The sequence below is a fragment of the Hippopotamus amphibius genome, chromosome 1 (assembly GCF_030028045.1).
Source record: "Hippopotamus amphibius kiboko isolate mHipAmp2 chromosome 1, mHipAmp2.hap2, whole genome shotgun sequence".
Lineage (NCBI taxonomy): Eukaryota > Metazoa > Chordata > Mammalia > Artiodactyla > Hippopotamidae > Hippopotamus > Hippopotamus amphibius.
In genome coordinates, this window is record NC_080186.1 from 47,672,589 (window position 1) to 47,696,139 (window position 23,551).

General features: G+C 38.0%; 1 protein-coding gene across 1 annotated transcript in view; it reads right to left on the bottom strand.

The window, feature by feature from the left end:
• Positions 1 to 23,551, bottom strand: part of FYB2 (FYN binding protein 2) — a 78,773-nt gene that overhangs the window by 8,894 nt on the left and 46,328 nt on the right. The window contains 6 exon segments of the mRNA XM_057746546.1: positions 8,136 to 8,196; positions 9,688 to 9,716; positions 13,630 to 13,728; positions 14,754 to 14,814; positions 17,617 to 17,657; positions 17,754 to 17,865. Coding sequence (XP_057602529.1) covers positions 8,136 to 8,196; positions 9,688 to 9,716; positions 13,630 to 13,728; positions 14,754 to 14,814; positions 17,617 to 17,657; positions 17,754 to 17,865 — 403 coding nt within the window.

Here is a 23,551-nt window from a genome sequence, read left to right on the forward strand (position 1 = left end):
TGTAAAATAGATAGCTAGTGGGAAGCTGCTGAATAACAAAAGGAGATCAACTTCATGGGAGATGCCTTGGAGGGCCCGGGCGGGGAGGGTTGGGGGGAGTCACGGGAAGGAGGGGATATGGGGATATGTGTGTAGATGCAGCTGATTCACTTTGGTGTACCTCAGAGACGGGTACAAGAGTGTAAAGCAAATATATTCCAATAAAGAGTTAAAAAAAAATACATAACATGACATTTACCATTTAAAAAAAAAAAAGAAAAAAAGCTGGAGTAGCAATACTCATATCAGACAAAATAGACTTTAAAACAGAAAATGTTACAAGAGACAAGAAAGGACACTACATAAAGATCAAGGGATCAATCCAAGAATAGGAGATAACAATTATAATTATATATGCACCCAATATAGGAGCACCTCAATACATAAGGCAAATGCTAACAACTATGAAAGAGGAAATTGATAGTAATACAATAATAGTGGGGGACTTTAACACCCCACTTACACCAATGGACAGATCATCCACACAGAAAATTAATTAGGAAACAAAAGCTTTAAATGACACAATAAATTAGCTTGATTTAATAGATATCTGTAGGACATTACAAAACAGCAGATGACACGTCCTTCTCAAGTGCACATGGAACATTCTCCAGGATAGATCACATTTTGGGTCATAAATCAAGCCTTGGTAAATTCAAGAAGATTGAAATCGTATCAAGTATCTTTTCTGACCACAACGCTATGAGATTAGAAATCAATTACTGGAAAAAAACAGTAAAAAACACAAACACATGGAGGCTAAACAATATGCTACTAAATAACCAAGAGATCACTGAAGAAATCAAAGAGGAAATCAAAAAATACTTAGAGACAAATGACAATGAAAACACAACAATCCAAAACCCAAGGGGTGCAGCAAGGTCAGTTCTAAGAGGAAAGTTTATAGCAATAGAATCCTACCTCAAGAAACAAGAAAAATCCCAAATAAGCAATATAACCTTACACCTCAAGAAACTAGAGAAAGAAGACCAAACAAAACCCAAAGTTAGTAAGACAAACTGGGACATTTGTGGAGACATGGATGGACCTAGAGATTGTCATACAGAGTGAAATGAGTCAGAAAGAGAAAAACAAATATCATATATTAACACATATATGTGGACTATAGAAAAATGGTACAAATCAACCAGTTTGCAAGGCAGAAATAGAGACACAGATGTAGAGAACAAATATATGGACACCAAGTGGGGAAAGTGGGGAGGGTTGGGGGGGAATGAATTGGGAGATTGAGATACCAAATTGTACACTCTAAATATATGCTGTTTATTGTCTGTTAAAATAAATAAATAAATAAGCAACTTAAAAAAAAAAAGGCAACTTAAAAGAATATTATGTCAGAGGAACTTAAGAATTTTTCAGTGACACTGTGTCACCATTCCCTTCAGATTATGGCCACGAGTGTCCAATAGAATATCAAGGACTCAGCATCTGACCAGCATTAAAGATGCAACCTAGGAATATGGGATTCACAGATACAAACTACTATACATAAAATAGATAAGCAACAAGGATTTACTGTATAGTACAGGGAATTATATTCAGTATCTCAGAATAACCTATAGTGGAATAGAAAAAAAAACTGGGTCACTGCTATACACCTGATACTAACACAATACTGTAAATCAACTATACTTCAGAAAAAAGAAAGGTGCAGCTTAGGGAAGGCTTTTAAGAAGACTTGCAGGACTTGTCTAGGGATCTCTGATCACTCTTTTCTCAATGTCTGTTGCCTTTGGAGTCTCTAACATCTATAACTGTCTGACATTCACTCATTTTATCTCTCCACTTTAAGTTCCCAAAAGATGGGATCCAAACATACATTCCAGATGTATCTACTACAAGCTCAGCACAATGCTAGGCAAAAAGCAAATGTTCAATGAGAACTCATGCATGGACTTGTTAAGAAGGAGTTATAGCTGTGAGGGCAGGGAATAGGCAAAGCAAATGGCTACTTAACAGTTTATTTTCTTTACTGATTATAAAGCAATATATCCTGAGTATTTAAAAAATGGAAGCAGAACTGGAAAAGACAAAACAAGCATAATCTGACCTCTCAAAGACATCCAAGTTTCCTTCTGAACATTTTCCAAAGACTTTTAAAAGCTGAATTGAAATCAATACTGTATTTACAACTTTGCATTCTGCTATTTTTCAATTATAGTGAAAGCATGTATCCATGTCACTGGAAATTATTTTGCATACATTTAAATGGTCATGTTGACTACTATACTATAATATTCTTAGCAAAGGGTTGTATATTTGGGTTATTTTAAACATTTCCTTCATATAAATAACCCTGAGACAGACATTTTCTATATAATTTTTTAATGTTTCCTTTATTTTTTACTAGAGCTAATTGCTTGTATTAGAATTGCAGAAAGGGTGTGGGCATTTTGGATACACAATGCCATATTATTATTTCAGTAAAGTCATACCAGTTTTTACCCATGCTAGCTATGTGACCATTATGGTCAACTCTTTGCCTCTTTGTCAACTTAGCTTGTATAGGGATCTAGTTAGAAAGCTTAATGAATTTGGCAGAATGAGGATTGTTTTTTTACCATATCACAGGTTAAGAAACTAAGACTCGGAGAAATAAGATGACATGCCATAGGTCCCACTGGTACCAGGCTGTAGAAGCTGTTCCAGTATCCTTTTCAAGATCCCCCTCTTCTTCCTTCCCTTGCTGACTCTCTAGGGGAAATTCTAATGAACAAAAGGAAATGAAAAGCAGAGGTCTGTATTATCTAGCAAGAATTTGATCCAGAGTTATTTTGGCATCTCCTCAACCTAATACCCCCCAGGACATGACATGCAAACTAGCCAAGCTTACAAGAACTCAGATATCATCTTCCATCTCCCTTCTCATCCCAAATTCTGCTATTTTCCACCAGTGTTCCATCTGCTGCAAATGTCTTTAACAATTGATTTCTCTGAGGCCAAACCACAGAGGATTTACTCTATCACATGAAAAAGAAATTGGTCAGATTTTGATAGGGCTAGGTGACTTGGTAAATATCATTTACTCATGAAATATCTTCTTCACTTTTTCACCATGCCAGAACACATTTTGACCATTTTCACCTGAGCAACTTTTAATACTATCCTAACAAATGTTGTACTTCTGACCTTCCCTACAAAGCATTCTGCAGAAAGGTCTAGGTCTGGTTACTCTTCCTAAAGTGTGGCTTTTATTATATTGTCCTCCTGCCCACAGTGAAGGAATTCCTTATTTGGCAGTAGGGCAAAAGAATTTTCTGAGAGGGCCCTCCCAATACAAAACTAGTAGATCCTGGATAAAGGGTTTTTTTGTTTTGTTTTAAGAAATTGCTAAACTTTATACTTAGATTAAGTCCTGCACATTATACCTTAATAGCCCCCAGCAAATAAACCAGACAGAGAACAGTAAGTAGTATGCAAGCACAGAAGACAAGTGTGTCCTGAGAAAAATGCTATCAGCATGATAGTATTTCAGAAGATTAAACTTTATGTCAAAGGCAGGGTGGAATTAAGACAGATCATCATATTAGATTTTTTAAAAAGCCAATTCAGCTCTATGCTATTTATACAACACACAGTGAACAAGAATATGGAAATAAGAAAAAGGATAAAAAATATATATACTAGGGAAATACTAACTAAAAGAAAGTTCAAGTAGGTAGGAGATTGGGCAATTAGACTTTAAGACAAAGCATCACTAGGAAATTAGCTTAATGTTGCAGTAAAGAGAATGGATTGGGAGTCCAGTTGCTGGGGTTTGAATCCTGATTCTACAGCTTACTGGCTATATGAGCTTGGGTAGATAAGCTATGTGTCTCAGCCTCACTTCTATAAAATTTGTATAATAATAGTGTCTACTTCACAACTGTTGTGAAGATTGAGTTAATACATGTTAAATCTCTAAACAGTAACTGACCCACAGTAAGAGCTACATAAGCATTATTTTTGTTATTAATAGTATTAGGGGAATGGAGATGGCTACAACCTAACAAAGAAACATTCACTTCACTAGGAGATATTGAAAATTCTGTATGCAACTAATAAAAAAGCCTTAGAATAAAGCAAAAAACATTAGAACTTTTGGAAGAAATTGACAAATCTACCATCTTTCTGTGAGATTTCTACCCACCTCTTTCATATACTACTGGATCAAGCATCAAAAAATTCATAAATCTATAGATTTTATTAAGTGAATTAACACATATTTGATTTAAAGGATATAAACTGATCCTTGTACCAAACCATTAGAGAAGTCATATTTTTCCAAAGTACACATGGAACACTTACAAAAATTAACCATATACTAGGTATGAATCACGTCATAGAACATGCCAAGGTACTGATATCAACGACTTTCTCAGTGTACTAATATCACATCAACTACTTTACCAGACCGCAATGCAATTAAGATAGAAATGACACTGGAATGGAATACAGAGCATAGAAACAGATCTTCAGATACATGGAAGCTTGGCATGACAAAGATGACATTGTGGAAATGGGGAAAATAAGGGCTTTTCAGTGAATCATGCTAGGACATTTACCCATATGGAAGAAAGTTTAATTGGATCTCTGCTTCACCAAAAATACAAAAATCATTCGCAGATAGACCTAAGGCTTATGTGTAAAAGCCAAAAAGTTAACAGTGCTAGAAGAAAATGTGGGAGAATATCGTATTATCTTGGGGTAAAGATTTCTTTAAAGACATAGGAAACAACAATCATAAATCATGTGTATACTTAGAAGGGAAAATAAATGCAAATTTTATAGGGAATACAAATTCATAAGGAAATGCCAGCTTGTTTTCCAAAGTGGTTATACCAGTTTACAGTCTTCCCAGCAGTATATAAAGGGAATACTGATCCACACGCTCACCAGCAGCACAGAAAGAATTCTTGATTCTTGCCAGTTTATAAGATGCTATCTCATTGCAGTGTTCATTCGCGTTGCCTTCATTACTAACGCCGTTGAACCTCTTTTAATATGTGTATTCACCCCCTCATGTCTTTCCTTCTGTGGAAGGCCTGTTCACATCTTTTGCCTGTTTTCCTTTGGAAAACAAGTTGGCATTTTCTTAGGAATTTACATTCCCTATAAAATTTGCATTTATTTTCCCTTCTAAGTAAACATATGAATATGTGTAGCAGTATTGTTCAAAAGTGCAAAAAATTTGGAACTTCCTCAGTGCTCACAAGAGAGTGGATAAATTGTGGTATATACATAATATAGAATAATAGAATATTGTAGAACAATAAAAATGAATAAATTAACAGCGGTATAAAAAAGGGTGGATTTGGAATGAAAAAAGTTGCAGAATTCTATATACAGCATAATGCCATTTATTTAATGTTAAAATCCCAAAGGAAACGATGTATTTTTATAACCTATGTTTGATAACACTGGTTTGGTTTTGAACAGGAAGTGAAAGACATGAAATAGGAGGGTGTTTACCTTGGGGGAAGGCAATGAGATAGACTAAGGGATGTGTACAAGGTAGAGAAACCAAGGCACTGGATACGTTCTGGTTCTGAAGTTGAGTTATGGGTTCATGGTAATTTGTCTTACCTTGCTTTACAACTTATGTATGTTTCTTATTTTCATGTTTACAAATATCATATAATTTATTTATAAGAAAGAGAATTCATTCTTTGCTCTACTTTTATATTCCGGGGTGCTCCTCCATCTCCTGCCAAGTTACATTTCCTGCTCGTAACACCCACTTTCCTGGTCACATGCCTTACGGTCCAGTGAAACTTCCCAAACACGTGTTTTTCATTTACACAGCTGTCCACCGCCTCCCCCTAGCAAACCTTCCCTGCTTCTCTCTGTCTTTCTCAGTCCCCAGTCTTCAATTGTCAAAACGTTTCCTATCCTTGCTTCTTCAGCTTGGCACAGAGACTTTTCTGATCCCCTAAATAATGGAAATGTCTACCTATTCAGTGCTTGCAGATTATTTTGCACGTTTTTTGGAAGGAGGTCCTTCTTTGTTAACTGATTTAACAAACTTTGTTTTGGTGTGAGGCCACATGATACAGATGAGAAAACCACAGTCCCTACCTAGGAAGTTCCCATCTGGAGAAGGCAAGAAATAAGACCAATACAACTATGAAAATAATGTTCTGATAAAAAGGGGTACCCTAGCCCAAAAAGATGAGCTCAGAGAGGACCTTTCCTGGGGAAAGCAAAATCTGAATTCAGATTTTTAAATAATGAAGGATAAAAGAGTCAACCAAGCAAAAAGCACAGCAAAGTATGTTACAGGCAGAACAATTCATTTTGTTCTTAAATTCTCACCTCCTTGGAAAGGCCTTTCCCAGATATCTACTCTAAAATGACTATCAGTCTCCTCCCAACACACACACGATATGTCCAGTCTTTCAAAATACCCAAAGCAAGCAAATTCCAAAGTTTAATTATATTTTTGTATTAATTTATTTATATACCTCTCCAATCAGATAGGAATAGGAATTATATCTGCTTTGTTCACTGCTTTATATCCCCAGCACTTAGCACAGCGCCTGGCATATACAGGGGTGAGTCAAAAATTATCCGCACTGTGGCTGTAGAATTTATAGAAGTTTTAATATAACCGGAGTGCGGATAATTTTTGACTCACCTTCGTACTAATGGTGAGTGAGTGGGAAGTACAGCTGAGGCTGAGAGTTTGCCAGGACGGTATCTGTAATGAATTTTATGTCTTCTTAAGCAGTTTGGATTTCATTCTGAGAGGGATGGACAACTACTAACCATTTTTAAGCTGGTGAGTGGTGGGTTTATGACATGATCCTATTTGTGCTTTAGACAGTTTGGAAGATAAACTGAAATGGAGGTGAGATGGCCATTCAGCAAGTCACTGCAGTAATTCAGCTAAGAAACAATGAGTGCCTGCATATGGCTGTGCAGTGGGGATGGGGGAGCAGGAACATTTTGAGAGTTATTGACACAGGGGAGAATGCAAGGCAGGAAAGGAGGAGAAGTCAAGGACAATGCCTAGGGTTTTGGTTTGAGCAACTGTGTGTTTATTGAAGCAATCACCAACATAGAGGTTAGAAGAAAGCGATCATATTTGGATGGGGACAGTTGAGATTATGAGTTATTATGTAATTGTGAGTTTCAAATAGAGTTATCTAGCAGGCATATTAGAGTGGAAGAGAGAAATCTGACCTCAGAATTGTAAACTTTGATACCATTACCATAATGATTGTAATTAAAGCCCTAGATGTAAATGAGACCATTGAAGAACATACAAAGGAAGAAGGGAAGAGAACTGATACAGGAAATCTGACAAACACATAATTTTTAAAGAGATGAATGGCAGAATTAGAGCGCATACGTGCACACAAAACCAAAACTAACTAACCAAATGGAGGCGCAACAGCCAAAGATGACAAATAAAAAGTAATGATAACAGAAATCTAGGGAAAAGTTTTGGTTTTTGTTTTTTTTGCCTTTGAAGGATGGCATGATCAACAATTTAAGACATCGCAAAGAAGCGAAGTATAATAAGGACTTAAATGTGTCCATTGGAGTTAACAAAGAAGTTATTTGTGACCTTACTAAAAACAAGTCCACTGTCATTATAGGAACAGAAGCCCAGTAGGAGTGAGCTTGGAAAGATGTATCCAAGATGAGCAGAGGAGCCCTTTATTTTCAAACATTTAGTTGAGAGGGAAAGGACAGATGAGTAGCTAGAGAGGGGGCATCAAGTTTCAGGATAGTTTCTTTTCTTTGATAGATTTCAGTTATGTAGGATTTGAGAGCAGAGGTTCTGTCCGGTAGTGCTTGCCATCCTCCATAGGAGGTTATTAAATAAGTGTTTATTGTGTGTTGAAGTGAGTTTCAAGTCTATAGAATCAAAGGAAAGAAACAAAGCTCCACCAAGTTTTGAATCACCTACCACTGTTAGGTCATCTATATTACTCATGGTTTTCCTTTCCTAGTGGGGGCAATATACCACAACTTGACTTCTCACCCAGTAACCAAGGATCTGAAGAGATGGCCCTCTGACCATATTTAACAAAGCATCAGGAAATGGGTTAAATAGCAGGGATGAGCAATGAGGTAAATTGACTTACTTTGACTTTTTTTCATTTGTGTCCACATCATCATAGATAATAACTTCCTGAGACCTAAGTTCTAGGGTCAAGATAGGATCAAAATAGCCTATTATTAGGTATGGTTTATACAATCCCCGGCTTTCCAAGTTAAATACAATTACCTAATTATCCAGGTGCATCCTCAAGCCAGTTTTATCAAAATCTGATCATAGAATATATAAGGGTGAGTCAAAGTTATCTATACTCCAGTTATATTAAAACTTCTGTAAATTCTACAGCCAGAGTGCGGATAATTTTTGACCCATCCTTGTAGATAGGCTGAAAGAATCAAAGAACAAAATGAGTATCCATTTGGGAAAAAGTTCAACTGAGGATTAAAAAATAGTGAGGTGTCCTAGTATCTCAAACACATGCATAAATATTTATATCAATTTCATTTCTTGTGAATTTCCAGAAAATATGGGTTGCTGAAAAGATCATTTTTAGACTAGGTTCCCATGATCCTGGAAATGAACAAAGATGTTATACTGCTAGAACAGTGAGAGGGCTTAATTCCTAGGGAAAAAGCCAACTTAATAGAACATTAATGTTGATTTTTCTGCCATGATTTTTATTTCAAACCACTGACAACTGCTTCTTTATAATAATCTTGCATAAAATTGAATCTGATGTAATACATAATTATAATTAGACATTTTCAGTTTAGGATATTCACATTGCTTGGTGCTCTACACAGAATTTCATAATATTCAAGTGACTCACCACTTGAACTAGTTAGGAACCTTTTGGCATAATTATTCACAATTCCTATTCAATTATTCATATATTTGGATGGGGGTACAATGTGTGCCTATTCTAAGCTGACTTTTTTTTTTACATAGACCAAGGATATTTTGGGAGAGCTGTGATTATACCAGGTTTATATAATTATTTGTTATTTAGTGCAGCAAACTCATATTTGTGGAATATAATATACATTTGAATTGCCAAGTGAGAGTAAAATCAAAGTAGTCACCATCGCTAGAGCCCATAAATTAAACCTGACAAACAGCAAAACATGGCCCTCTCATCGACAGATTCAATGTACTGAATGTGATTGGAAGCGAGCACACTAGATGTCAGGCACTGCGCTAATTTGTGCACTGTTGTTTTTGTATCAAAGCAAAAAATAGTCCAGTGTTCAAATTACTGTGCTTAATTCAGGTGAGCTGGCTGTTAAATCCTTCAGGAGGTTTTGTGGTATAATGTAAAATGCACGAGCTTTGTACTCAGAGACTAGGGTACAAATCCCAGGTCACTAAAATATGGATGTGAGTCCTAGAGCCTTACTAAAAAGGGATAATGCATCCTATTTCTCAGATTTTAAGAAACCTGGTATATAGGAGGCACTTGAGAAATGTTACTCATCTTCCCCAAAGTAAGTAATACTATTGTACAAAATGTCTTCTTTGATTTTGATGTATCAATTTTTCATTAAATGTGGAATGCAGGATTACTACTTCTCTTTCTCAGACCCTGAATATGTCAGTGCTGAGTAATTTTGTTCCAGCAATAAGCAAATGTCACTTACCTAAATCAGGCAGCGAAATGGAAAATGCACTGTTAATTGACAAAAGACAAAGGGTTAAGGGAAAAAGCCATGTTCAGAAATATTAGCTGATCCGTCTCAAATAACTTATTGATGACTAGGTTTCTTGACATAGATGCTTTCGGGGAAAGATACGAAGCAAAACTTTCCCGCTGCTTTGTTCTGATCACCTTCCCACTCTCGTAAATGAGCTTATTTATCCCCATTGACCACCTGTACCCCCTTTCCTAATGAGACAGTCTCAGGCTATCCCACAGTCCTGCCCTTCTTTGTCCACACAATCCTATTTCTGCCTTCTAACCTTCCGAGATGGCCAATCAGATACATCCAATGTGGGGTAAGTATGGTGAGAGAGAAGGACCATCTGGAGATACTGGACCCTGACTATGTATGTGTTTAACCAAAGAGGTGACTTGAGGAGAGAATCCAGGCCAGGTGGAAATGGAAGATGGTAAATGTGCTGAGTTAGGAGAGGACATTTGCCTAGGTAGATTGTCTGGTTTTCCTCAAATCTCACAGTTGAGATTACATGGAAGGAAGTATGATGTGGTAGAAGAAAAATCCATGTATTTTAAGCAATTAATTTAAGTTCAGTCCTACAGGTATTCTGGGGACACCCACCATGGGCCAGGCCCGTGAGCTGGGTATACCAAATGATCAGACACAGTTTCTGTCCTGAAGTAGCTTGGGGTTTAGTGAGGGACACCAGAAGTAAGTTAATGTAACACACTGTGATAAGAACATAATGAAGGACCGACCAAAGGAGCAACACTAACCTTCATGCAAGCCTTAGTCTCCATTTCTAAAATGAATACCAGCACCCATCTTGTAGGGTCCTCCTTGCACTGGATGAGCTTCCCTAAGTGAATGTGCCTGGGACAGATCTGATACTCAGTGGTCCCTTCCATTGGTGTCTGTGAGACCAGGACTGATGTGCAGGACGGAGTAGGAGAGATATATGGTCACTGGAGCCAGAGCTGGTCTGACTCTCAGTTCTGCCACTTAGCCACTTACCCTGGGCAAGTCACATAACTTTCCAAAGCCTTAGTTTTTTATCTGTGAAATGGAGGAACAAGTTTCTAACTCAGGGCTTATTGTGAGGATTAGAGAGAACACATGTGAAGTCTCAGTGCACTCCCTGCCCTCCACGCCCAGTGAGCACATATTCTTGGGGTCTCCAAGGCTCAACAGCCCCTTACTTAGGGGAGCCTTTCTTAACACCCATTCCCTTCCTGCATTTTAATCAGATCAGGGTGCTGGTAGCTTCTATTTAAACATAGAAACCAAGGCCAAAAAAAAAATCTACAATGATGTTTCCTTCCTTTAGGTCATCTGTTCATTCAACAGATATTTACTGAGTGCCTATTATATCCCAGGCACTGTTCTTTATTTTTTTTTCTTCCAGGCACTGTTTTTTATGTTGAAGATCCCGCAGTGGACAGAACAGTCAAAATCCCTGCCCTCGTGGGGTCTAGTAGAGTGAGGCAGAAGGAAAACAAACAAGGAAATTTATGATCTGTCATGTAAGGAAATGTATGGAGATAAGTGCAATTAAGAAAAATAGAGCAGGGTAAGGGGGGAGGGGGACTGGAGGTGAGGGCTGGTTTGCCATCTTTCAGAGGACGTTCAGGGAAGGCTTCACTGATAAGGTGATTTTGAAGCAGACCTTAAGGTAGTGAGAGAACAGGGCACCTACACATCTGGGGTAAGAGCCTTCCTGGGAGAGGGAAGAGCAGACACAGAGCCCCTCAAGCTGAGGTGTGCTTGGCCTGTTGAAAGAAGAGTAAGGAAGTCAGCACATCTGGAACAGAGGGAGTGAGAAGAGGCCTAACATTTAATTCTCATGTAAAACTCATAGCATAGCTAAGACCAGTGGCATTGAATTCTTGTTTTATTTATGCCTAAATCAGGCCATTTAATAAATGACTATCCTACAGGCAATGTGTGCATGTGTGTGTGTGTGAGAGAGAGAGTCCCAACTCTTTTTAAATGTCACATTTTCACGGCTGCAACCTCCTTCCGAAGATAAGGCAACACACTAGGAGTTGATGTTCAGGATAGGAGCCCTGAATCAAAAGGCTCAACAAAAGATAAACAAAGAAACAAATAAAGTTCTGTGTTATCTTAGTATGTCTCCATGCTATTAATTAAAACATTAAGGTAGAGGCAGATTTTGGCAAAATTTAAGGGGAAAAAAATCTTTCTAGATTTTCCCCTGCATGTAGTGAATTTCCTATAGAGGTGTGCAGGCACAGAGATTTGGCTTCTTAGGAAATCTGCAGAGAAGTGTGTGTAGTGGGTCGGACTAGGTAATATGGATTTCTCTTCTTACCTTGCGATTCTCTGACTCTATGAAAAAAGGTTTCTCAGTAGTATTAATAGATGTTACAAGATGTGCACAGGACGTTATGGAAACACAGAAGAGAAACCGGTAATACAGGTTTGGGTTGAAGGGTTCATGGAATGCATCCCAGAAGGGATAATATTTGACCAGGGAAAGCTAGAACTTTTATAATCAAAGGAAGTTGGAGAAGGGCAGGTGCATTCCAGACCAATGGAGTGTCATGGTTAAAAGCAAGGAGGCATGAAGCACCATGGCCTACACATAGGGTGTGTGTTATGGGGTGGTGGTGAGAGTAAATCTGAGGAGAGATGGAGCTGGACAAGTAGGAAGGGGGCTGCCATGGAAGTATTTACTTGCATTGAAAAGGGATTAGATATTTGTTAGGAAAGTCAGTCATAAGCAGTCCCTGAATAGTTCTAAGGAAAAGGAAATCACATTTGCATTTTAAAAATATCAGCATTCTCACCTGGATCATATTTTTAAGGGGCTGCAGGTATCATGCTAATAATTTTTGTCAGAAACATCTAACCTGCTAAGGTCAGGGTCTGTCTTTAGGTTTCACTGACCACTGGAGCTAGATTCCTTCTTCTTCCATGGTCAGAACTACAATTTGTAAACCCCGTATTCTGTATAAATCTCTTGGTAGATCTAGATCCAACAGACAATTAGATGTAAACTCATGTTACTTTGAGGTTTTATAATTGAAAAGTATTTCAAGGTAGAATAACATAATTCCATGTGAATATATGTGATGACCAGGGGCAAGTTATTTTACCATCCCCTGCCTCTTAAAATACAGATCTATGTCTATGTTTCTGCCTCTCTCCCTCTAATATATTAGAGAGAGAAGTACCTCCAGAGACTACCCAGTCCCCCTCTTATTCTATGCAAGAAGAAACTTGGTCCCTGTGGATACAAAATGGAAGTGATTTGCCCATGGTTTGCACATTGAATTAAACAGAAGAGCTGAAACCAGAATCTAGAATCCAGGCCTCTTGTCTCTTTCTCCTACCTGTGAATTTATAACCATCCCAATTCCCATTGGTAATTAGCTGGAGTGATCTTGCAGGGTCCCTTCCAGGTCTAAGACTTTGAGATACATGGACCATTCAGCTGAAAATTTCATCTCCCCTCTCCACACACTGCCTCTCTCAAGAGAGGCTAATTAGACTATGGAAGTGCAGACAAATAAAACCCCTGGAACTTGCACGGCTGAGAAAGCATATAAGGATGTAATTAATAACATAATGCTCAGTAATAACAGGAATATATGCCAAGCATAGTGAGGAAAGTTCCTTTCCTGGACTTTGTTTGATTAAGATTTTCCCTCTATCCTTGTTCACAATCTTTCTCATCAATTTTTTTCAGAAGGGAAATTGTCACTTTCTCACTAGCATCTGTGGGTGTGGTTCACTCAAATATTGGCGAGGAGGAGGTGGATGACAACCAGGGCCTTTGGTTTTAGTTTCTGGTACCCTTCACTGGAAGAACAGGATGGAGAACATCCTGAGGAACTGTGTAACTACCAGGCTGGCATTGCTAATTCTCTCCTGGAAGAGAAATAAAAAGGGACTTTTTACCTTATATTTTCTCTTGACTTGGTTTTCTTCATTTTAAGTCTATCCTTTTCTTTCTTGAAGAACCTCTGCAGCCTTTTAAGTGTTTCTTTTCCATCTAAACTAAGAGGAATCAGAGAATATAAATAACATGGTGTTTGTGAGAGTACTGGGGATGGAAGGTTGCTGTAATAAAAAGGATCAGAAACTTCAGTCTCATTTCTAAAACACACTCCACTCAAGGAAGAGCACGAAAATGGCTTGTCAGCTTCCATGCTCTTCTTTGTTTAGATGCTGATAGGAAGTAGCACACACCAGCTATGAAGGGAATTATTATATTTCAATACAAACTTTCATCTACTCCAAATGGTCTCTATTTTACAGAGTTTATGGAGCAAAGTCTTCCTTTTAGAGATGATGACTCAGGGACTCATAGTTTACAAACTATACTAGAAATACAATATAGAAATTCCTAGCTTCTGAAATTCACGTCACTGATCTTTAATTTATGGAATGATAATATAACAGTGATGGTACACTGACTGCCTGGTTGATGATTAAAATTTTTCCGAGCATGCCCTTGATTTTTGTGGGGGGTGGGGATAGGGAGAGAGAATGATACACCCACATCATCCCACCTAGCACGAATGCCCTATCTTCCCCTCAACCCTCAAACTTCTTGCTTTTGACTACTGCTGTTTTCCTTTCCACAGTGTGCCCCTAATAACTGAATTTGGTTAATAATGCCCATTTGAACAAATATTATCCTTGATAACACTGAATTATTAGATATTAAATTAAGCCCCAATCCCATAGACAGCCTCATTAACTTGCAAAGACACAGGTAAATCATAACCATTGATTTCTTCCTGGAAGAGCAACTACAGAATTGAAGCATTTTATTGCTATTTACTTCTCCTTTCTCACTTATTCCCTAATACAGTATCAAAGTCCTCTACTCTGGGAGATGGACATTTTCTCAAAAGAGAAAGCAATGTGATTAAAAATAAGGTATGACTGTACACAATTACAAGTACCCTGTTAATCACAATGTTGTATTACGATAACTTATCTCCACTCTCTATGGAAAATGGTATTTCTAACAGGAAATACCCTTAGCTATGAAGCCAAGAAAAAAAGAAACTCACTCTATCTTTGGGTAGTTGCTCTTTGTTTTGTAGACATCTTCATACATTTCTTCACTATTTTCTTTTGAAGATAAAAAAAAGTTATTCATTATAATGGCAATAATTCAGATTCATATTTGACAAATTTATTGGATACCTACCAGGTACTAGGTACTCTGATCTTTTGTTTGTGAAGTAGTTTTTATTGAAACATATACACATGTTTTTACAAGCATGTGATAAAAATAAGTAACCTCTGTAAAAGTACATACAAACAAAAGTTAATATTTGCTTCCACCCTGTTTCCAAGTCTGCTTTGATTTGGTCAAAGCAGGTTAATTTATTAACAAAGTCCTTCTTTCCACCCTCCCCCTTTGCATACTTTACATATAACAATGTCTACTAAACACCAGCCATTGTGCTGAATGCTGGGAAAATAATGGAGACAACCAGACACATCTTGAACAATCTTCCCCTCATAGCATGGCTTTCATCTAGTCCAACACATAAGCTTACAATACACGGATATACTTTGAATCTACCCTAGCGATGGAGGATTTTCAAGTTTAGAACTTGATTCACAATGAGTTTAGGACAGTCACTTCTCTGTGCCTCAGTTTCCTTTTTTTAAAACGAGGGTACTGTATTTAATGATCTCTAAGGTTGTTTCTCCATCTAAAACTCTGATATTCTAAGACAAAAACAACCAGAGTAGCATGTGATTATCCCTACTCCATTACCTTTTCATTCATTCAACAAATATTTTTTGAATATCTAACATGTGCCTGGCATTATAATAGGGGCTAGGAAAATGGTAAGAATAAAGAAGGAAATAAACTAGGAGGGAAGACAGTTATTAATCAAAGAATCACATAAATATAGAATTACAACTGTGTCAAGTGCTATGAAAAAGAGGATCATGTATACTTAGGAGAATATTCCCTGGGGAATAATGATTGAGCTGAGATCAGAAGAAAGGTTAAGAGTCACTTAGGCAAAGGGGCATCAGGGAGGAGAGAACATTCCAGGAGAGGGGGTAGCATATGCAGACACCCTGTAGTAGGAGCTTAGCAAGTCAGAGAAGCTAAAAGGTCAGCATGACTGGATCTCAAAGATGAAGACTGAGTATGTGTGAGAAGAGGTTGGAGGGATAGGTAGGGGCACTCAAATCCTCTAAATCATGTTAAAGTAGATCTTAAACGTATTGGGAATATACTACAAAGCTATGGTAATCAAAACAATATGGTACTTGCTCAAAGAGAGACACATAGCTCAATGGAACACAATGGAGAGCCCAGAAACAAACCCATACACTTATGGTCAATTAATCTGTGATGAAGGAGGCAAGAATATACAATGGGGAAAAGACAGTCTCTTCAATAAGTGGTTCTGAGAAAACTCCTAGGAGAAAACATAGGCAGTACACAGTTTGACATAAGTCTTAGCAATATTTTTCTGGATCTGTCTCCTCAGGCAAGGGAAACAAAAGCAAAAATAAACAAATGGGACCTAATTGAACTTAAAAGCTTTTGCACAGAAAAGGAAGACATTAGCAAAATAAAAAGACAACCTACTGAATGGGAGAAGACATTTGCAAATGATATGTCTGAAAGGGGTTAATATCCAAAATATATAACAAGCTCATACAACTCAATATCAAAACAAAAAATCCCCGATTAAAAATTGGGCAGAAGGTCTGAATAGACATCTCAAAAAAGACATACAGATGAACAACAGGAACAAGAAAAAATGCTCAACATCATTAATCATCAGAGAAATGCAAATCAAAAGCACGAGATATCACCGCACATCTGTCAGAATGGCTATTGTCAAAAAGATGACAAAAGATGTTGGTGAGGATATGGAGAAAAGGGAACCCCTGTACATTGTTTGTGGGAAGGTAAATTGGTGCAGCGACTATGGAAAACAGTATAGTTTCCTCAAAAATTAAAAATAGAACTACCATATGATCCAGCAATTCCACTCCTGGTATGTATTTGAAGAAAATGAAAACACTAATTCAAAAAGATATATGCACCCTAAAGTTTATAGCAGCATTATTTACAATGGCCAAGATATGGAAGTAACCTCATTGTCCATTAACAGATGAGTGGATAAAGATGTAGTGTACGCACACATACACACACACACTGATACTACTCAGTCATAAAAAATGAAAGTTTGTTATTTGCAACAACATGGATGGATTTGGAGAGTACTACCCTTAGTGAAATAAGCCAGACAAAAACAAATACTATATGTTTTCACTTATATTTGGAATCTAAAAAATAAACGAATATAACAAAACAGACTCACAGATATAGAGTACTAGTGGGTAACAGTGGGAAGAAGGGTGGAGGAAGGGGGGAGGGGTAAGAGGTAGAAGGGGATTAAGAAATAGAGACTACTAGCTATAAAATAAGATACAAGGGGGTATAATGTACAGCACAGGGACTATGGCCAATATTTTATAATAACTTTAAATGGAGTATAACATAAAAATATTGAATCACTGTTGTACATCTGAAGCTAATGTTGTAAGTCAACTATACTTTAATTTTTTTAAAAAGTATTGAGAATCCATATAAATGTTTCAAGTAAAGCACATTCACATATCAGACTTGGATTGTGAAGAGATCAGGAAGAAAGCAATTTCACATCAAAGCTGCTTTCTTGCCACACAAGACCCATTACCGGCATCTTCACCTTCATGATTCTAAATGCATTTATTCACACATATCTTGAACCACTTCTATTAGCTTATCATCACCCCACCCAAAAGGCATTAATAAAAATATATAAATAAAAGATACCATATTACTAATCAGCCACAGAAACTCTTAGCAATTCCTACTGACAGTTTCCAATGTCTTCTTATACTTACCATTTTCTGAGGCAAATGAGTTAGAGAAATCCGACTTTGCTCTGTGGGGAGAAAAGATACAAAGACCACTGACCTGTTGAATTGTACTTTTCAAGTGTCATCACATGCGTCTTGCTGAAGGGCTGGCACTTACTTACCCCTCTCTCCTGGGGTACTCAACATCATCATACGTCTCTGAAATGGAATTTGGCCTAAAGGCTCCTTGGCCTGCAGTTTCTTTAATCATCTCCAAGGCCTTCACGTACCCACCTGTAAGGAAAACAGAGAACCCCCTGACAACATCTCATCAACTGCCCTCGTAAATGCATTCACACATGTCACTGGCAATGGAGGCAAGAAGAGGAAAAGGCAGATTAAATATGCTAACACTGGATTATAACCTTGGTATGTACGACCCTTTGGCAAACCACTTCACCTTGCTGAGCCTCAGTTATGATTCTCTCAAGTTGGGATAATGATAGGAAAAGGAACCCCTGCTCTTAGACGACTGTGGCAAGGATTAATACATTTTTATGATGGGTGCTAATTATCCAGGAAACCAGTGACTCCTCTCTCTTCTTGGATGGTTCCCCCCACAAATGGTACAGCCCCGGGGCTTCTCTTCCTGCATTTAGATGACTATCCGGTTTTGTGGCATTTTTTCTTAAAGTAAAATTTCTTAGACAAGTTGATTGAGCACATGCCAGCATGTATTATATATTAGCGATGGAAGCAGCCAGATAGTGTGCCAGGTTAAAAAATGTCTTGGGGTTGTTTGCACAAGTAGCTAGCCTGTTACATGCAGGAGCTGGTTTATTTCACATAGCTGTAAACTTGTCATAACCATAAAACTGCCACCTTTTTATCAGTGGGCATAGGTTAATATTGCATGGGTGATTGAGAACCATTTTCAGACGTGAACTATGAATCAGAAATAAGTAATATATCTGAGAAATAACAATAAGCACATTGACCTTTGTCTATTAACTAAAAGCACCAAGCAACAAGATTTTATCTTCTGACAGGAAGTCAATTAGCATATAGGCCCCAGAATATCTCAACGAATGTCACCTCCCAGTGGCATAAAGGCCCTGCATTTCCTTATGGAGTTATTGTTAAGTTTCTCCAGCACAAAGCAAAGATGCTGAACACACAGTTGCTTAATTCTTATTTCAGATTTTTTTTTCCTTAATCCTTCCTTTCAGTTGAGGCAAATGTAAAAGTTTATGGCTTCATTTTAAAAACGCTGACAACTCCAAAATTTACATCCCTAATTTAGACATCTCTCATGAGTTCAGCCTTCACACTGTTTCCATTTGGTTGTCTCGACATATTACATTCCAAGACAAACTCTTTCTCTCTGAGAATGTGCTCTTCCTGAAGTCTACCCCATCTCAACAAAGAGTGGTAACCCCATCCTTTCAGTTGCCCAGGTCCAAAAGCTTGAAAACATCCTTGACTCTTTTCTCATATCCCACCCGCAATCACGGCTGCCAGCTTGATTTTCAGATTATCTCCTGAATCCAAACAACTCGACCACGATACCCTCCTCCAAGCTACCATTGTTTCTCACTTAAATTATTGCAACAAACTCCTAACAGGTCCCAGGTTATTCTTCTTTCGAGACAGCAGCCATGATAATTCTTTAAAATACAAGTCAGATCATTTTGTTCTTGTGCTCAAAACTTTTTAGTTTCGAAAAAAATATATCACTCAGAATAAATGCCAAAGATTTTGCAATGGTCTGCTACCTGGCCCCTTGTTATCTCTCTGACCTCATCTCCTACTACAGTCTCCTTCCGTCACTGCTCCAGCCACATGGCCTCCTTGCTATTCTACCAACACATCTAGTAGGCTCCTGCCCCAGGATATTCGCACCCCCACCCCCCACAAAGCATTCTCTCTAGACATGGTTCTACTCATCTACTTTACATCTTTGAGGTCATCTGTGAGCACTTTAAAACTGCAACTTCTGCTCCCTCCACTTGCCTCCCTAATTCTCTTTCTTTGCTTTATTATTTTTTTTCTATAATATTTGCTGCCATTCCACACAGTGAATATTTTATTGTTTATATATTTCATCTGTCTCCTCTGATCAGAATAGAACCTCCATGAGGACAGGAATTTTTGTCTGGTTTATTTACTGCTATACCCTCAGCACCTGGAACAATGCTGGGGACATAAAACTACTCAAATATTTTTTAATATTGAATGATTTGAATGCCTATGTCTTCTAATTAGACAGTTTCATGTTTATAGTGTTTACTGATATTTTGAAATTTATACCTAGTATTTTATTACACACTTTTTTTTCTATTTTCCCCTCATTTTCCTTGTGCATGATTGAAGTTTCTTCTCTTTCCTTCATTCTGTTTTTCTTTCTGTTTGTTTGGAAAGTATACATGCAGTGTCTATCTTTTAACAACTACCTTAGTAAAATTAAAATTAAAAGTTTAATTATAGTATAACATACAGGACAGGGCAGAAATCTTAAGAGTACAGCTCAATGAATTTTCCCAAAATATGCATGAAGATCAGATATGTGACAGATTTTTTTCCCTTTACCCAGCACCAGGGGCAAAATGAACAAATTTCCTTCTGCTCCCCGGAGTTTTCTTGTTAATTCTTCTTCTTCTTCTACTTTTTTTTAATGGAAGGAAGTAGTTCTTTTTATTTTGTTCATTTTTTTCAGAAGAGTTCCATTTGTATAGAAGGAGTATAGAGAGACATTCAATTATATTTTTTTCCTCAAAACTTTCCTCTATTTTCATGTCCACTTTCCTTGGCTCTGCATTTTGTGCTACTCATCACAAGTATGGCAAAGAGCTATTAAATGGGTTAAGCAATTCCCTTTGTACTTTAGTGGTCTGTACAGATTACTCAGACGAATCTTCTTCAGGCTGTTTTCGACATAGCGTAATTCCCAAATCTACAGTAACTCTTCATGGACAGTACTTAATTGCTTGAAAATAGCTTTCAGCCCCATATTTAGGTCTCTCCTTTAACTCTTTTATTCACTTCAGCTTGTTTTTCTTCCTTCTATTTTTTCTATACTCCGAATTAGTCTGTCCACTTCTCATCTTAAGCCATGGTTTTTGATTCAATACTTCCTCTGTGCTTTCTTATGTGACATTTATCTCATTAGAAATGTCTTTTTTTATTTGTCCCATTTCTTTTTTAAAAAACAATTTATTGTGTTAAGAGTACTTGAGGTCTACTCTTTTATAATAAATTTGTAAGTACACGATATAGTATTGTTAACAACAGGCACAGCCCTATTCATTCTGTGCAGACATGATTCTTTGAAATTCCAACTTTATATAGGAGTCTTCTGTTATAAACCCATTTTGGATTCCGTATATGTGAGTTAGCATACAATATTTGTCCTTCTCTTTCTGACTTACTTCACTCTGTATGACAGATTGTAGTTCTATCCACCTCGTTACATATAGCTCCATCGCATCCCTTTTTATAGCTGAGTAATATTCCATTGTATACATATGCCACATCTTCTGTATCCCTTCATTTGTTGATGGGCATTTCGGTTGCTTCCATGTCCTGGCTATTGTAAATAGTGCTGCAATAAACATTATGGTACAAGTTTCTTTTGGGATTATGATTTTCTTTGGGTATATGCCCAGTAGTGGGATTACTGGATCATGTGGTAGTTCTATTTGTAGTTTCTTAAAGAACCTAAAAATGGTACTGATGAACTCAGTGATAAGAACAAGGATGTAGATACAGAGAATGGACTGGAGAACTCGAGGTATGGGAGGGGGCGGGGGGTGAAGGAGAAACTGAGACGAAGCGAGAGAGTAGCACAGACATATATATACTACCAACTGTAAAATAGTCAGTGGGAAGTTGTATAATAAAGGGAGTCCAACTCGAGGATGGAAGATGCCTTAGAGGACTGGAGCGGGAAGGGTGGGGGGGACTCGAGGGGGGGGGGAGTCAAGGAAGGGAGGGAATACGGGGATATGTGTATAAAAACAGATGATTGAACCTGGTGTACACCCCCAAAAAATAATAAATAAAATAAAATAAAATACAAAAAAATAAATAAATAAATAAGCCCATTTTGGGCATGCCCTGGTATATAGCTCTTATCGTCTGCACACATGCTGTCAAAATTGGAGATCAAGGGATTCAGAGCTCAGTGAAAACCCTCAGGGTAAGAGTAGCTTTGGCACTCATTCATTGCCCATGGTTCCTAGTTGCTGCAAGTATGTGGATGCTTCCTTTTAAATCAGTGCTGTGATACTTTTTTTTTTTTTTGGCTGCATTGGGTCTTCGTTGCCACACGTGGGCTTTCTCTGGCGAGTGGGGGCTATGCTTTGTTGCGGTGCCCAGACTTCTCAGTGCGGTGGCTTCTCTTGTTGTGGAGCACGGGCTCTAGGCGCATGGGCTTCAGTAGTTGCAGCACACAGGCTCAGTAGGGCTCAGTAGTTGTGGCACTCGGGCCCTAGTGTGCGCCAGCTTCAGTTGCTGTGGCACACGGGCTCTAGAGCGCAGGCTCAGTAGTTGTGGCGCACGGGCTTAGTTGCTCCGAGGCATGTGGGATCTTCCCGACCAGGGATCAAACCCATGTCTCCTGCATTGGCAGGTGGATTTTTAACCACTGCACCGGCAGGGAAGTCCCGATCAGTTCTGTGATACTTTTACGAATTTTGCCCCTAAAATTTCCTCTTCACTTTACTTGTTTTAGTCAGGAGAATCATTCTGATTATTAGATTTGGTATACTCCCTCATCCTGAAGTTTGATTTATTCTTTTGTTCCACCTTTTAATAAAGTTATGTTGGGTATATCCACTGTGCCAGGTTGCGGAGGTATAGAGAAAAATATCAAATGGTCTCCGATCCCAAGGTGCTCACTGTGTACCATGGGAAACAAACATGTACACCATGAATTATAATGTAAGGCATGTTGTAATTTTTTTAGAAAAGGAAATAAACAAAGAGAACTAAAAGTTATTTATCAATGAACCAGATACTTTATATGCATTGACAAAGAGCCCTGGGAAATAAATAGTACTACCCCCAAGTGTACATAAAAGTAAATAAGTTTCCCAAAGTTGTTGGATTAATATATAGTGATCCTGGGTCCCAGAAATGCTTGACTCTAAAACCTGATATGGAAAAGTGATCATCTGGTTGCTGTTTAAGTGTCCTGGAAACAGAGTGGAATGAGCACTTCTGGTCTCTGGAGAATGGAAATGAGGAGGATGGAGGTAAGGAAGGTAAGAAAAGCCTCAGAAGATGTGACTTTTGAGATAGATCCTGAAGGATGACTAGGCCATTGGCAGGCAAAGAATGGCCATAGAGCCTTTTCAGACAGAGGAAAGAGATCAAGCAAAGTGCCAGGGGCACTTAAGCACATGACAGAGTCAGTTAACTTAGAGTAAAGAGTATATGCAGAAGGAGGTATTGTCAGGGATGCAGCCCACGAGCCTGGAGGCAGATCCTAGAGGGCCTGAGTCCATCTTATGATTGCAGTGTATTCTTCTTTAATTTTGATTGTAACACATTATGAAATGTCAGTGGTTTGCCATGGCTTATTGGGCTGGAGTAGACATCTGTTTTGTCTACCCAGTGTCTACTTTTTTTTTTTTCCATGATAACAGCTTTTAAATTTTCTTTGGGAAATCCTTCCATCTGAAATGATATAATTTTGGTAGAACTAACTCTATCATCTCCAGCTCCAGGTGTGAATTTATGACACAGGCTGGATCAATCAGAGCATCCTATCCCGCTGACTAGGTCGGGGTTGGCATGTGACAAAATCAAGCCGATAAGAGTCAGATCTGGGCCTTTTCTTAAAACTGTTGAGAGGATAACCATTTCTAGTTTTCCTCTGCAGTTCCTAAGAGGATAGTGTATAAGCCTGTCACTGCTAGATGCCATCTTGCATCCACAAGGGTAGAGTTTGCTTGAAAATGGAACCAAGAGGGAGGGG